General features: G+C 35.7%; 1 protein-coding gene across 2 annotated transcripts; it reads right to left on the bottom strand.

Moving 5' to 3' along the window:
* Positions 1–5140: 5140 nt before the first annotated feature.
* On the bottom strand, positions 5141–7537 carry LOC109059392 (C-type mannose receptor 2-like). 2 transcript variants are annotated; one of them, XM_042726788.1, is made up of 4 exons: positions 7501–7537; positions 7068–7421; positions 5810–6167; positions 5141–5678 (listed from the first exon to the last, which is right to left on the bottom strand). In XM_042726788.1, the coding sequence occupies exons 1-4, from the start codon at positions 7535–7537 to the stop codon at positions 5288–5290; spliced, it is 1140 nt and encodes a 379-aa protein (XP_042582722.1). In that variant the 3' UTR covers positions 5141–5287. The 2 variants fall into 2 exon arrangements, with proteins under 2 accessions (XP_042582722.1, XP_042582721.1); XM_042726787.1 differs by having other exon boundaries at positions 5141–5649; positions 5814–6167.
* Positions 7538–17785: the final 10248 nt, after the last annotated feature.

Here is a 17785-nt window from a genome sequence, read left to right as displayed (position 1 = left end):
AGACTACACACAGGATCTGAGCTTTACAGCAGACGGAGACGCTGATCGTGTCTATTCCTCTCACAAATCAATCATTTTGCCTCGGGAGACTTGGAATATTAATAATTTTTTAATAAATTGTGACTGTAGCTCTATCTGCCTGTTATATCTTGTGTTTAATCGACAGATGGAAGGTTTAGGGGCAGGGGTTCGATTATGTGATCATAAAAGTTTAAATAGTGTAATGTAAATTTTAAATTAAAAATTACACCCCAACATATATGCTATAACGGCAATATTATTACCCAATATATAAGTTAATCATCAGAATAAAATGCCCAGTGCCTTTCACGTCGGCATATTGACGCCAAGGATTTTAATTTAAAGAAATGGAGGACCCTGCACATGACCTAAAAATGACCTAAAGGTGTACCCTGAGCGTCAAAAAGTGACGCCAAGGGGTCCTGACGAAGCGTCAGTATGTGACGAGTTGGGAGTGAGAATGTGTAGCTATACAGCATGCTGCTGTAGATCTGTAAAGAGCAAGTTTTTATTCTGAATCACAATACAGTAATTGATCTATTTTTGCAGTAGAAACCAGTCAGATTCAACACTTTCTTCAGTTCAGCAAGGTAACTGTTCATTATTTTGCAATGTTAATTTACCATAGTTTCCTCTTGTAAAGTTACCTGTGTGTTCAAGAGTGCACTGGGACAGAGCTGTATGTGGCACCCTTCTTAGTTAATAAAGCCCTCATGCATCGTAAGAAGACAGAGTTACTCGGTCACCTGCAGGACAATCAGCAGATTACACCTTTAACTTTATTCAACTCCCCACTTTCTCAACATAGCAACAGTCAAGCCTAGCTCCTGATATATTATTAGAATGAGCTTTTAATCATGTGTATTGTCTAATCGCAGGAAAGGCCTCCCTTCACAAATCAACTTAATTATGATCATTAACTAATTTCTTTCAATTTTCAGCAGATGGATGAGGTTCATTGTGATTCCTAACCAGATCTGGATTAACAGAACAATTCAAATCTCCACCAAGAACAAGAATGTTTCCCTGAGTACACTTTTATAAAGCATCAATGTATTTTTTTAAAACACAATATGTTCTCGACCAATATTTGGAGCATACACATTGAAAAAGGAAAATTTGTATCACAAAAACAATATCATCTCTCAGAATCCGACCAGGCATTACCTCAACCATTTCTGGATGACTACAGACACGTGGAGCAAAAATAGGATGGCAGCAACTGCACTCAGGATTGTTCCGTGGTGTAATGAAATATTGCCTTTCCGATCCACATCCACTGTGCTTGAGTCTGCTGAACTCTATGTGCTTTCTGTAATAAAATAACATCTGCTTGCTTTAAACGCAGATAATCAAATAAAACAACTCTCTTTTCTTTTTCCCAACAACCATTAAAATTAAAAGTCACAATCTTTAAGGTTGCCCTTAGGAACAAAAGAAAATGCAAATAATAACCCAAAACATCACCCTATTAATCACATTATCACATCCTATTAATCATTTAATCTATTTTTTTTTTTTTTATTATTATTTTTTTACAGTGGCCACGTGTTTTTAAGTTTATATCATTTGGGTTGATCAGTCTCGTCTAGTAATGCTTTCCTCATAGCCATAGCACAATAATTCAGAAAAAAAGTTACAAATCAGAGAAATACTTCTTTAATTTTGTTCTTTGCTAATTAAAAGTGTCATCAACAAACTTGTTAATTGGTTGCACCATATAATATGATGGCTTCATTTGGAAGTTGCATTTTTTCTCTGCAGAACTTCCCTGAGAACCAAAAACAGTGAGATAATCTACAATATCAGATTCCTCACTGTCAGAATCAATATCAATGAACTGAACATCACCTCTCTTGGTCAGCTGGTCCATGTCTCTCTGTGACAGACCAACAGATGTTTGTGAGCTCCATGACTCTCCGGCTCCCTCAGTGGTGATCTCTGATCCACTCCAAACCCCACTACTGACATTATCACATTCACCAGCATCCACTGAACACTTTCCCACATCCACAGCATTGCTGCCTGCTGCACACTCTTTCAGATATTATATATCTTACAAAAAAGTAAAATATCATAAAAAAAAAAAAAAACTGCTATCAGTATAAAAAATTTTTTTTTCATTTTTTAGAGTTCATTTATTTGTAAAAAAAATATTTAGTTTTGTTTCTTACTCCTGCTGTTTACTGTAGGCTCTTTGTTTGATTGTTTATAAAACATGAAGTCTTTCTATTAAGAAGATGACCAACTTCATCCAGTGTCATCTAGGAGAGAGAAACATGGGTTTGCAGATGGCTGGTAAGGCCAATCTGAGCCTGAAAATGTCTCTGGCTAAACAGCCAGATCAAAGACTTGGGGTGTCTCTGTCATGTGATTGTTGCTCGCTCAGGCTTTGCTTGCAGCTCTTTTTTTCTTCAGTGTCTCAATGCTCAGCTGCTCTGAGAGCGTGGCCCCATCTGTTACAGCAAGGTGCCAGGCTGAACATTCGAGGTCAAGGTCTTCCCATGAAGAGTAGTCAATGCCAAAATCTTTCATTGAGGCTTTTAAAGTGTCTTTGAACCTCTTTTTCTGTCATTTTCACCTCTCCATACAGGAAGCGTTTTATTAGACGTTTGTTGGACAATCTCACAATGTTTCTGGCTCAGCTGAGCTGATGTTTTTGCAGCATGTTTGTCCTTTCGAATATGTCTGTGTCGGGGACTTTATTTTGCCACTTCACTTTCAGCAGTCCAGAGGTGGAAGTGGTTCAGCTTCTTGGCATGTTGCTGGTACACTGTCCAAGTTTCAGAGGCATGAAGGAGGGCAGATAGGACTCCTGCCCTGTAGACCTTCAGCTTGGTGGTCAAGCTGATCCCTTTTTGATCCTGAATTGATGAGCGATGTCTGCTAAAGGTCTTGTCTACTCTAATGTCTGTGTCATCATTGATATTCACGTTGCATGATAGGGTGCTCCCTAGATAGGTGAACTTGTCCACTGCTGACAGCGTCTGGTTGTTCACTGTCACTGTGGGCTCCTGGTAAGGTTTTTGTGGGGCAGGCTGGTACATCACCACAGTCTTCATTATGCTAATAGTCGGGCCAAAGTTGTTGCATGCAGTGGAGAACAGTTCAGTGGAGAACAGTTCCAGGCTGTCCTGAATGTCACAAGCACTTCACATATTCAGGGCACAGTCATCAACAAACATGATGTAATGGAAGTATAATGACATAGACTGACTACACAGACCTTGAACTTATCTACTTATCTGTCAGCATTGCAGGAAATATCGTGTTGAACAGTGTGGGGGCAAACACGCAGGCTTGCTTCTCTCCGTTTGTAACTACGAAAGCTAGATCTCAATCATCAAGCACACAAGCCTGCATGCCGTTGTGGAATTGGCATACTATGCAAATAATTATTTCAGGGCAACTAAACTTACTCATGATCTTCCAAAACCCCTCACAACAGGTCAACATTTGGTTCCTGGCACTTCTCTTGAGGTTGTCCGTCAGCAAATATCATGTTTACTGTTCCTCGTTCTTTCCTGAAGCCACACTGGCTCTCGGGGAGTAAACCCTGCTCTAAGTGCACAGTGAGACGGTTCAGGAGGATTCTTGCAAGGATTTTTCCTGAGGTGCAGAGGAGTGAGATTCCTTGGTGGTTATCACACATCTGTCTGTTTCCTTTGTGTTTGTAAAGGTGCACTATGGTGGCGTCCTTGAATTCTTGAAGGACAGTAACTTGTGCCCAAATTGTTTGGAATAGTTCTGTCAGCTAATTTTGCAGGCATGGTCCAGACGCTTAGATCTCAGATAAAACATGGTTATGTTTGCATGTAAACACATCCTCATTCATTTGTTTATGTCCACACCACATTTAGACATTCAGTCTGGACAATATTTGCATCTCTGATTTGACACATTAGGATAAACAGTGAGTGTTATTATATTTATTTACATTTAATTCAGTCTTATTTATCTGTTTTATTGCAACAACAGGAAAGTTACACTGTAACTGCATCCCAATTCAGCGGCTGCATCCTTCAAAGTCAAAGTGGCCGTTGTTAAATGAGACTATGAAGATTTCCTGTTTGTATCACCAGCTGTTCCCCCCCATCGCTCCTGTCACCTAGCAACTGTGTGTGACAGCTGCCATCAGGTACACAGCAGAGATATTTCCCACAGACTTTTACATACAGAAATAGAGTTAGTACTGTAATTCTTCCAGGTAAAATAAGTTTGGTTAAACTGTTTATTAATTTTATCTAATTAGCAACAATTAGTCAGCATAGTTTATTTCTATGCTTATTATTAACAGTGCTAATTTTATTTATTTATTGCCCTGCAATAGATTCACCGTTTCATTCGGGCCATTTTTCCCAGAAACATACAGTGGCCGAGCTTAATCAATTATGATTGAAACCAAGCTGGATTTTATAATTCTGATGTTGGGAAACAGTCAAAGAAACAGATGGGATTGCTGGTTGTACAGGAGTTTATCTGAGCTGCTGTTGTTGACACATTCTTTAATGTTTCGTGCAAAATAATTCTAGAGATTTTATACCCAACCTTCACTCCTTAAAGAATAAACATTACTTCATTTAGCTGAGACACAATGTCGGTGTTCACTGATTCATATTCAACCAGTCATTTCTAATCTAAAGACATTGATACATGAAACTCAATATAAGAGAGAGAAGTAGCCGTAACACCGTACACAGATCATTTAAACACAAATAATACATTTAATAAACCTCATATCACACACTGCAGTTATATTATTTATATCATGATGAAATAGAAACTAGTATAAATGTATATCTAATTGAGAGTCTATGATGCCCTTTGATGATCACAAAATTCAATAAAGTTAGTAAATGACACACACACACACACACACACACACACACACACACACACACACACACACACACACACACACACACACACACACACACTCGCCTGTACAGAACACACAAACACACACACACAAACAAACACGCACACACACAAAAAAAAACACAAACACACACACAAACAAACAAACACACACACACACACAAACAAACACAAACAAACACACACACACACACACACACACACACACACACACACGTGTTGAGTGAGCAAAACGTTTCTGTATTTTTAACCCTCAGGTGCGACTGCCTGTTGAGACAAAAACTGTTCAAATTATTCCTTTACAAAGTGATGAATGAAAATGAAGTTAAAGGGAGTAAACACACAAGCACTTCTTATCTTACATGAAGTTCTGTTCATCCTTTCACTCTTAATATCTGCTGCAGATGAAGTTGAGTTTGTGAGTCTCAGGACGGCTGATCCAGCGCTGATCTCCTCCAGACTGAACTGCTCCAGATCTCACTGTGTGTTCACAGTCCTCCTCTGATGTACCGTTCCCTGGAGCCCAGTTCTGATAGCACACAGTGTCTCCACTCACCCAGAACCAGACGCCCAAAATGCAGGAGTGACGCAAACCCAACCACACCTCCGCAGTAGACGCTCGTTTAACCACGTTCATCACACGACGCTGAATCTCTTCTGAATGAACCGAGACCAGATCCACATGATTCTGTCTGCAGTATCTCAGAGCTTCAGACCACGTCAGATTCTCTCTGATCACAATCAGTTTATCTGGAAACCAAACAAAGCACAAGCAGAAACTAGAGAGAGACTGATCAAAAACAACATGTAGAACAAACACTGGGGATGAATTTGTCATGTCAGACATGTAGAGTGAACTTTAAGAGATCTGGAGGTGATGATGGAGTGAGTGTGTTTTGTGAGGATCTACTCACCTTCATGACACACAAAAGGAAATTGACTGGTGCAAGAGATGTCGTTCCATTTTCCCTGAGCATTCAGTTTCACAACTGTACAGTTTTCATTACCTCCCTGATTATTAGGTTCAACAGTGTCCCAGTCTCTGAATGAGGAGTCACTCTGATCTGACCACTGCCATGGATCTCTGACTCTGAACAGACCGATCCAGACATGTGATCCAGATAAATTATTATCACTAATGATCTTCTGAACCTGTTGATTCTCATCCTGGTTTCTCACACTGACCAGATCAATGTGATTCTGTCTGCAGTAACTCTGAGCATCTCTCCAACTCTTCATCTGATTGATAAAGACGAGTCCTGTGTTTGCTTTAAGAAAAAAAAAAGAAAAAAAGAGAGAGATGACTTATGAATCCATTTGTACATTATTCGTATGCTGCTTTATGGCTTGGATGTGAACAGGAGCAGCGGTGGAAACATCAGAAACAACTTGAGCCGCTTCCACAGCTAGTGATTTATTGAATATTCACAATATATTTAGGATTATTTTAAAGATGTAACATATTTAAGATGAAGTAACATCTGGGAACATCATGATTATTATAAAGCTCTTTCTGTTTGTCCATTATGTTTCCTTATACTGTACGTCTCTCTAGAAAACTGGATTCAGACACAAAGAGTCGGATGAGAGAATCGTCAAACAGAGGACATTGTTACACTGCAGCTAAAATGTTGACTAGTCCCAGAAACGTTTACTTGGACAGTAGATTATTCATTTAGAAATGAATACAGTTGATACTCTATTGTTTTATGTTTTAATGGACTAGACCTAATCAACAAGTAACAATTAATGTTTGTGTTGATATACTGAAAGCTGGAAACATCAAGCTGTATCACCTCTAATCTCTGCTGTAAAGTAATTATTATCAAAATATTATTATGATTATTAACAACTACATCCATACCAGTCTCTCTTTCTCTCTATTTTTTTTCCATTAATCTCTTCATTAGCAGGTTCTTATTGTGACAAATTACCCTTGTGTTAGAAACAAACAAACAAACAAAGCAATAAATAAATAAATAAAAATAATAATGACTGAAATAAAGTTTTTTTTTTCCTGTTAAATATTGTGTCTATACAGAAACTATCAAAACTGAAAGTCTGACAGAAATACACAGTCTGTTCTACTGTATATTCACAATAAAATTAAAAAGTAATCTTTAATCTATAAATGAATGGTTGTTGTGATTTTAAATAGCTGCACTCACTGTTGTCGCAGATGAAATTTCGGACATCAGTACATGGCAAATCCTCAAACTTTCCATTTTTCATCATACCACAAAAACTGCCTTCTGGTTGTCCAGGAGCCCAGTTCAGATAGAGCGCAGGTTCACCTGAAGACCACTGCCATTCATCACGACCCGTCTTCTGCAGCCCAATCCAGACATACTGAAAACCTCCATCATTCACACTCTTCATCAGCTCGTTCATGTCGTTCATGTTGTCAGCGGTGGCCAGATCTGTGTATTTCTCTCTGCAGTATCTCTGAGCTTCAGTCCAGGTCTTCCTCTCATTTATAAAGTGATACTGACGCTGAACACATTCAGATACGGAGCAGAGAGCTGTGAAAGAGAGACACTGCTTTAATGCTTTTCATAACAGGATCAAACCTAATGAAACTAAAACCACAAACACACTCACCAATGAGAAGAAGAATTAAATATAGAGCTTGATTCATTTCTGAAGAGAAAATATACTGTATAAAAATGAAAATTCACCGATTTCGGTGTAACACATGATTTCAATGACAATAAAAAAAAAACATTTTAACAGGAACATAAATGCACTGTACACAATTATTAAGACAATATTAATATCTCAAAGTGTAATTCTAGTTAAATAATTAAAGTTATTCTTACTTTAGAGGTCGTGTGTCTCTGTCCTGAGTCTGATGTTTCTGTCTTCAGCTTTAAACTGTGATTATTATATCTGCTCTCATTCAGCATCACATCATTAAACAAATTCTTCTTCCTCATTCACATTTTTCCCTTTTTCTTTTTATGTGTTGGTCTTTGTGTAATTCTCTGGAACAGTGTTAGTTTGAATGTGGTAGAGACTGGAGTCTGTTCATTAATGAAGTACTGTGTTTCCACAGCAGCTTCACGGGAAAAATCCACCTCAACTTTGCATTTTTGTTTTCATTTTCTTTCAGCTGTGATACTGTCAGTGACCAACAGCATGTTTCTGCATCCCAAACTAAACAATATTTTCACAAACTTTGAACATATTCTGCATCATCATTAGTATCTGTTGTGTCGAGTGCTATGCACACAATCTAGTGACACATGCAAATAAAAGACAACAACAACAACAACACACAACTCTTAGTTTATGGAGATCATAGGCACAGAGAACATTATATTTCACTTGTGTGCAGGTGCACTGTTGCTGTCTTCATATAATTTTAACTTGTATAACAGTAAATTTAATTCACTATTACAAATCATGCTTGCATTTAATTTAAATTCTCTTTCTTTCGTTTACATTAATCTCTTTGATCTCCCCCCCCCAATTGATTAACATACTAATACTAAAATTCATGTTCACATTCACTTAAGCCATTTTAACAGCAGAAACTACATAATATATCACAAAGAGGTGCACATTGTGTAAATGTATTTACATGTGAGTTACAAGAGCAGGAAACTAGTTTAAAGCATCTCTGATACAGTTGCATTTACATTTACATTAGCCAATCAGTGGAGACCCAGCTAGCAGGGAACGTTCTCAGAACTTTGGCTAACATTCTGTAAAAGATTTTTAAATGTTTGAAAGAAAACATTTGACTGTAATGTTTAAAAAATGTTCTAAGAATGTTTATAATTTAAAAAAAAATGTTCCTATAACGTTAAGTGTAAACAAAGCTAAAACATTCTTCCTGCAACATTTTGAGGATGTTGTTGAGGTAACATATTATAAAATGTTCTGAAAAACACATTAGCACAATGTTTCAAGAAAACAAATGAAGAACATTCTCTCAGCCACATTAGTAGAACGTTCTAAGAACATCATTAAGGCTTGAGGTGATGAAATGTTTTGTTTAAAACATTCTTTTAATGTGACGGTCTAACAAAGATTGAACATTTTATCCAAAACATTTTGAGGATGTTTTGAGGATGTTGTTGAGGTAACAGATTATAAAATGTTCTGAAAAACACATTAGCACAATGTTTCAAGACAACAAATGAAGAACATTCTCTCAGCCACATTAGTAGAACGTTATACGAACATCTTTGAGGTTTGAGGTGATCAAATGTTTTATTTAAAACGTTCTTTAAATGTGACGATTTAACAAAGATAAAACATTTTAACCACAACATTTTGAGGATGTTGTTGAGGAAACAGATTATAAAATGTTCTCAAAAACACACTGGCACAATGTTTCAAGATAACAAATGAAGAACATTCTCTCAGCCACATTAGTAGAACGTTATAAGAACAACTTTGAGGCTTGAGATGATGAAATGTTTTGTTTAAAACATTCTTTTAATGTGACGGTTTAACAAAGATAAAACCTTTTATCCACAACATTTTGAGGATGTTGTTGAGGTAACAGATTATAAAATGTTCTCAAAAACACTTTGGTACAATGTTTCAAGACAACAAATGAAGAACATTCTCTCAGCCACATTAGTAGAACATTATACGAACATCTTTGAGGCTTGAGGTGATCAAATGTTTTGTTTGAAATGTTCTTCAAATGTGACGGTTTAACAAAGCTAGAACATTTAATCCGCAACATTTTGAGGATGTTTTGAGGATGCTGTTGAGGAAACACATTATAAAATGTTCTCAAAAACTCATTAGCACAATGTTTCAAGACAACAAATGAAGAACATTCTCTCAGCCACATTAGTAGAACATTATACGAACATCTTTGAGACTTGAGGTGATCAAATGTTTTATTTAAAACGTTCTTCAAATGTGACGGTTTAACAAAGATAGAACATTTTATCCGCAACATTTTGAGGATGTTGTTGAGGAAACAGATTATAAAATATTCTCAAAAACTTATTGACACAATGTTTCAAGATAACAAATGAAGAACATTCTCTCAGCAACATTAGTAGAACATTATACGAACATCATTGAGGCTTGAGGGGATGACATGTTTTGTTCAAAACGTTTTTCTAATGTGACAGTCTAACAAAGCTAAAACATTCTTCCTGCAACATTTGAGGATGTTTTGAGGATTTCGTTGAGGTAACATATTACGAAATGTTGTCAAAAACACACTGGCACAATGTTTCAAGACAACAATTGAAGAACATTCTCTCAGCCACATTAGTAGAACGTTATACGAACATCTTTGAGGCTTGAGGTGATCAAATGTTTTGTTTAAAACATTATTTTAATGTGACGGTCTAACAATTCAATTCAATTCAAGTTTTCAATTCAAGTTTATTTGTATAGCGCTTTTGACGATACAGATCATTGCAAAGCAACTTTACAGAAAATTAAGTTTCTACAATATTTAGTAGTAGCTTATCAGTGGTGACTGTCAGTTTATGTGCATACGGCAGAAATGTTCAGAAAAATCAATAAAAGACGTAAACAAACAGACGATTAACACTATTAACAGCAATTATGCAATCAAACTTATAGCAAAATGTAGTAGTCTGTATGTTGTCTCTGGGTTAGCATCATCTGAGGTCCTCTGAGGGGTTGGCATCATCTCTTCTCAGGTGTTCTGGATCCAGACTGGAGCTCGTGTAAATCCTAGTTACCACGGGATGTAACAAAGATATAACATTTTATCCGCAACATTTTGAGGATGTTTTGAGGATGTTGTTGAGGTAACATATTATAAAATGTTCTCAAAAACACACTGGCCAATGTTTCAAGACAACAATTGAAGAACATTCTCTCAGCCACATTAGTAGAACATTATAAGAACATCTTTGAGGCTTGAGGTGATCAAATGTTTTAATAAAACGTTCTTCTGATGTGACAGTTTAACAAAGATAGAACATTTTATCCGTAACATTTTGAGGATGTTTTGAGGATGTTGTTGAGGTAACAGATTATAAAATGTTCTCAAAAACACATTGGCACAATGTTTCAAGATAACAAAAGGAAGAACATTCTCTCAGCCACATTAGTAGAACGTTATAAGAACATCATTGAGGCTTGAGGTCATTTTTAATAAAACGTTCTTCTAATGTGACAGTTTAACAAAGATAGAACATTTTTTTCCGCAACATTTTGAGGATGTTTTGAGGTACACTGTAAGAAATGTGGAGTATGATTTACTTGAAAAAAGTTTGGAAAGTTTTTTTCACTCCAAGTAAAGCCTAAACATAATTATTAGTGGGATTAATTAGACATTTTAAGTTATGTTTACTTGGGAATTCCCAGTTAATTTTGTTGACACTTTGTTTGTAAATTTTACATTATGTAATGCTTATCACTGTAAAAAAAGTGTGCTGTTAAATATCAATAATTTACTGCACTGAATAAAAGCAATATGTAAGATTTACTTAATTTTTACTTAATTTACTTAAATTTTGCACTCATGTATTTTAAGTAAAATTTAAGCATTGAATTAAATTTGCTCACTCAATAAAATAAAAAGCTAAATGAACACAGAGACCTCAATACATGGTACACCATACACAATGATCGTAACAATCAGTGAATAGTGTTTGAGTATGAATGGGTCATTTTGAGTAGAAAATAAACCTCAGATGTCACAAAAAAGTATGTTTCTAAACCTAACATAAAAAGCAACCAAAAAAAAATGTAAATACAACTCGAAATCAGTGAGAAATGTAACATTTTTAATTATTCATGCCCCAGTGCAAGATGGGAAATATGGGATCATAACTTTGATATTTACTCAAAGAATCCTTGTAAATGTGACCGAGTGAATAAGGATTCAGGGGTGGGCCGTGTATATTTCGCTCTATAAATAGCGCAAAGGTTAGTAGATGGCGTAACTTCCTGAAGCTTTGACCTTCTCCGTCTCCTTCCGGTATTGTGATCTCGAAGCACCATAGAGATCCCAGGGAGGAAATCCTCAATGCAAGAGCGTGAGCGTGTGGGCAATTTAATGGGGTTAGTGCGAGTGTTGGATGCCGTGTTTAACCTATAGCAACGAGCTGGATCACCCAGTCTATATTTAATTCTTGGATGACAGCAGAGATCTTTCTTCGGGGGAGTCCTATTCATATGGACTTCTGACGTCTAGGCCCTGCTGTTTTGTTTATGATTTATTTTTGTTATATAATGTTGTTCTCTTTTTGTAATTTATTTTATTATTTGAGTTTGGTTTAGACCAACCGCTGGGGTTTATGTGATGTGTAAAAAGTTTTAATTCATATGCTCATATGTCTTAGGAGCCAGCCTGTGTGGGAGTTCTTTCCTCCGGGGTCATGGACCTTTACTTCACTGCATGTGGCGTGAGATTTCCTGCACTGCGTGTGTATTGATTTTGTAGTGTGGAGTAGTTTTTTTTATTCACTACACTTTTCTTTAAAAGTGGTTTTGTTAATTTTCTTGAAAACTGTGCACGTGTGGTGTGTGCTCTTAGGACGGCGAATCCATGAATTTCTCTCTCTTCACACAGGCTTGGCCACTCCTACTGTAAGACTGGTGGGTTGTGACTGACCTAACATGTATATTTATTAAATTCCTATTCCTCCTTTTATAATTCACAATTAAAGTTGATAGTTGATTCAGAGGTTTATAACTTATTGTCAATAAAGTTACTGAGCTTGAAAGTCACGTCTTCGTTTTTCTATCAAGTACTGTCTAATTGAACTTGTCTTGCTGTTAATTCCATGGGTATGAACCCCGGTGGTGTAGTCAGGACTAAGTGTGACTGTAGCGCCTCTGTTACATCAACATAACAAACTGTTCCAAGTAAATATATTTGAGTTCAAATTTAATTTCTACAAGCTTAAATTGAGTACTAACATATAAAATACTTAATTATAAAAATAATAACATTAACTTAATATGAGGTTCTGCTGGCCGCCAAGCACATGTAGAAATTACTTTTATTTTTATGTAGTATTTACTTTACCACAAAATAATTTTTATCTCTGTATTAGATTATAAAATGTTCTCAAAAACACACTGGCACAATGTTTTAAGATAACAAATGAAGAACATTCTCTCAGCCACATTAGTAGAACGTTAAAAGAGCATCATTGAGGTTTGAGGTGATGACATGTTTTTTAATAAAACATTCTTCTAATGTGACGTGTAAACAAAGCTAGAACATTTTATCTGCAACATTTCGAGGATGTTTTGTGGATGTTGTGAGGTAACAGATTATATAATGTTCTCAATAAAACATTGGCATAATCTTTCAAGATAACAAAGAAAGAACATTCTCTCAGTCACATTAAATTGGAAAATGTTATTACAGGAAAATTTTATCACTGAGGAATGGAGATGATGTTATGTTTTTAATAAAACGTTCTTGTAATGTGACTATTAGCAAAGCTTGTGTAGAACATTTTTCTGCATCTGCAGCAATTTGAGGGTGTTTTTGGGATGTTGTTGAGGTAACAGATTATATAATGTTCTCAATAAAATATTGGCATAATGTTTTCAAGAATAACAAAACATCAACATTCTCTCAGCCACATTAGTAGAACGTCATAGGAACATCACTGAGGCCTGAGTGTGTTATGTTTTTTTAATAAAACGTTCTTTGTAATGTGACGTAATAACAAAGCTGGAACATTTGAACTGCAACATTTTTGAAGATGTTTTTGTGGATGTTTTTGAGGTAAACAGATTATAATAATGTTGTCAATATAACATTGTTACAATGATTCAAGATAACAAAGGAAGAGCATTTTCACACGCCACATGGTAGGAAAACGTTATAAGAACGTCATTGAGGCCTGAGATGGTGTAATGTTTTTTGTAAAATGTTTTGGAATGTTCTTGTGTTTACAAAACTATACTCTAAAAAAGTTGGTTCTTTAAAGGTCCTTCACAAGTAGTAACAGCTCTTTTTAGAACTGTATCTTCCTGAAAAACATTTTATATGCTGAGACTGTTCTTTGCTTTAAAGTTCATGGTTCTTTTTCACTGCTTTTTTGTTTTTCAAATCTGTTACTGTCAAAGTCGCATCATTACTTGTTTTCTGGAGCTCAAGACAGACTTTCAACACACTCTTAAGAGGTAAATGATTAATTTGTTAAGATTTCTATAAATGTAACTTTTAAAAATGGTAACTAGTTTCATGCCAATCATGTCTTTTTTTTCTTTTTAGTTTAACAGAAAATGCACGTGACCAGATCTGTTCAGCTAAGGATACTAACTTTCTCTTCACTCAGTAGGCCTAACATAAATGCTGAAATAATGATCATGATTTCAATGATTTTTTAAATTACTTTATGCATAAACATACAAGTCATGAATAACATTAAAGTTATCTTATGACTCTGTTATTTTTCGTACACAAAAAAAAAAAAAAAAAAAAAAACTAAAAAACAATTTAACATATTGCTTTTTGTTTGTTTATTTGTTTATTTATGTAAAACGTAAATAGAAGCCACAATATATTATAAAATCAGGTAGATAGAGGGATGACAATTAATATTAATTAAGAAGAAGAAGAAGAATGAGCTTTATTTCCAGGTACGGTTTTACATACGAGGAATTTGTTTTCATGACAGAAGCTTCCGCAGTGCAACAGAATGACAGCGACAGAACAAAAACACAGATAATAAAATATGATTATTATTATTATTATTAATAAATAATATTTACTAATAAGTAATATATAAATAATTTATTAATAAATAATATTTAAAATAATATTAAAATAATTTTAAAATATTTAGGCTATTGATATTAATTGAAAATAAATTGTAACACCAATTCCTATAAACTTGTCAAAACACAGTTCTTTATGGAACCTAGGGTTCTATTTAGAACAACAACAACAACAAAGGGTTCTGCTATTGTTAAAAGTCGAAGAACCCAATTTGGTACTGTTTAGAACATTTTACCGGGAAAATTTTGAGGATGTTGTTGAGAATACAGATTATACGCTTTCAATAAAATATTGGCAAAATGTTTCATAATAATAGAGGAAGAACTTTCTTTCAGCCACATTAGGAACATGTTATGAGGATATCATTTTGAGGTCTGAGATGACAAAATGTTCTTAAACAAAAAAAAAAAAAAAACACCTTCTAGAACATCACTAAAATGGCTTCTGCCCTGAGTGGTCAGCAGAAGTCAGCTGAATTCCAGGGTCTCGATTACAAAAGGAAGAAAAAGTCTGGCTTTGGCACAGCGCCGGCGCTGTGGTGGGGCATTCGAGGGCCGTGCCCCCCCTAGCGGTCATTGATGCCCCTCCTACAGGCCATGGCGTGGCCCAAAAAAAAAAATATCCCTTTTAGTTATTATTTTAATATTAAATGTTCAAACTGTAACTTAAATTAAATAAAATAAAAAGAATGGGGAAAATGCATAATTTTGGTTCTTCGTGGCACGTTACTAGGCTTTCTCATGGTAAATGCTTATTGGTCGCCGAGTAAACTTGTTACATTTGATTTGCAGCGCGCGCGCAAAATCCATTTCAAGTTGAAGAACAGTTTGTCCGTCTATATTATAGACAGTTGTTAGCAGCTAATTTTAAAAATTTCTAAAAAAAAAAAATGTATTTACGAAAATGGTTTAGACCTCCGCAGCCTCGTCAATCAGCAGACTTTAGATACTCCGGCCACGACCACCAGTACCACAGTCTATGAGAGCCGAGCTGGCCCTTCTTCTGCGAATGCTAGCTCCGGACAACCGCCAAAAGATTTAACTTTAATTGATGATGCCCAACTCGTTTTATGAAGAAAAAAGCCTTAATTTTTCAGAAACATCTATACGAAAAAACTTTGTCTGATGGGGACATTATTTTTTTTTTTTTTTTTTGCCGGTTTTTTAAAGCTTCAAACTGATTCAGTGTTTTATTTTTGTCGTCGTAATTTGTTAATTATTTAAGTATAAAAAAATATATAGCTATATTATTGTAGGCCTATTTTATGTTTTTTATTTAGCCTATATTAATATTTATATTATTATTTTCTGTCCTGTTCTGTTGTTTAGGCTATCTGTTCTGGGCCGGGTTTCCCGATAACGATGTAGCCTAGCCTATTTTAGCTCTTAAAAACGCTCTCTACATGCAAGGTTATGAACGTTAAGCCGCAATTCCTTGCGCGTTTCCCAAAAATGTAGGCTACTGAACTCGTAGAACGCGAGAATAGGCTACTACGTGCTACTTGAGTCACTGTCCATTCTTAAAGTGCTGAACTAGGCTATACTAACCTTATATGGAATCGTATTCTGAACATTTTCCTAACAATTGTCATTTGTTGTGTATTAGGAATCAAGACAGGTAAAAAAAATTATATATATATATATATATATATATATATATATATATATATATAATTCTATATATATAATGACATTCTATATAGATAGATCATTGGAGCTAACATTCTAGGGTAGAATGTCATTCTATAAAGATCATTGGAGCTAACTGACTCTTGCCGTATCCGGATGTCGGCAAAACAGCAAATTTCAGCGCTGTCTTCTGTTCCTCTTTTAGATAAAAACCCCAAGTCTAAATCGTTCATTGTCATTCTATATAGATCTTTCAGATTTAGGTCTGGATTTCCATGCTACTATGATGTTGCCAATGCGTCAAAAAATATTTATCAAACAACAGTGCCCCCCCGCCGATGATCCAATGCCCCTCCAGTAGATCTGCTCTGACGCCGACTCTGCTTTGGCATCTGAACTGTTGCCGAACGTGTTACAGGAGACGAGAAGCGCTGATTGGCCCACGTTTAAATCAATCAGTGCATACTTTTCTCATGACGTAAGAACATTTGAAATTGATGAACCGCGCGAACGGCTGTTGAAGAAATTGGTGTACAATGTGCATGGTCGGAATCATCTTATTTGACAGAACTAAGTGAGTACGGACGGAGTCTTTCACATTCAAACGCAGCTGAATCGGATACAGAGGTGCTGGAGGATGTTTTACTCGTTTCTACAGTGCGTGGTTCAAACAACAAACCTGTTTCCAGGTCAGCGGAACTCTCTCTTCCACAATAATTACCTGTACATTTCTTTATGGCTTTTTCAGTTTATGTATTTCTTTTACATACACAAAAATCAGTTTCAATCTACGATGCACGATTCTTTTTTGTCTTTATTCCTTTAGCGTTTCACATGCACATATGACAGTTGCATTCATTTAGCTCCTTTTCAATAACAGATAGATTTGTTTTCATCCAGAACCTAAACTGCCTGCTTGAAGATGAACACGGATGACGCAATACAAGTCTCCATTTACAACAAAGGTACTGTAACATTAATCCGTTTCTACTTTCTAGGTAGCTAACGTTGATATTGGTAACATTTTAGCTCTTAGTTCAGTTCTCACTTTTAACTAGTTGCTTATTAGCTTGCATATTTCTAGTATATTGGTTGTTCATTAGTATTTAAAGCACATATTAATGCCTTATTCTGCCTGACCTTATTCTATATCCCTAAATCCTACCAAATACCTAAATGGAAATGCTACAAAAACTACCTTACTATTAATAAGCAGTAAATTAGGAGTTAATTAAGGCAAAAGTTGTAGTTACTAGAGAATATGTTCCCTATACTGTAGTTCAGTGGTTTTTCAAACCTGTCCTGAAGGAGACCCAACCCTGCACATTTTTGTATGTCTCCCTTATCAGACACACCAAATTTAGTTCTTGCAGTCTCTACTAACAAGATGTGTTGAATCAGGTGTGTTTCGATGATGGAGACTTACAAAATGTGCAGGGCAGGGGGGCCTCCAGGACAGGTTTGGAAACTCCTGCTGTAGTGTTACTTTAATATGGTGTTCTATGCATATGAATACTGTACATTTGCTACTTAAGTGATTATCTGATTATGTCTTTAG

This window comes from Cyprinus carpio, chromosome B7 (genome assembly GCF_018340385.1).
Source record: "Cyprinus carpio isolate SPL01 chromosome B7, ASM1834038v1, whole genome shotgun sequence".
NCBI classification, from domain to species: domain Eukaryota; kingdom Metazoa; phylum Chordata; class Actinopteri; order Cypriniformes; family Cyprinidae; genus Cyprinus; species Cyprinus carpio.
This window is presented reverse-complemented; position numbering and strand designations above follow the sequence as displayed.

Coding starts and splice junctions, on each gene's coding strand:
- LOC109059392 (XM_042726788.1), bottom strand. CDS start 7,537: ATGAATCAAGCTCTATATTTAATTCTTCTTCTCATTG. Junction 7,422..7,500: donor TTTAATTCTTCTTCTCATTG/GTGAGTGTGTTT, acceptor TCTCTTTCACAG/CTCTCTGCTCCGTATCTGAA. Junction 5,679..5,809: donor TTTGTGTGTCATGAAGGTGA/GTAGATCCTCAC, acceptor GTCTCTCTCTAG/TTTCTGCTTGTGCTTTGTTT.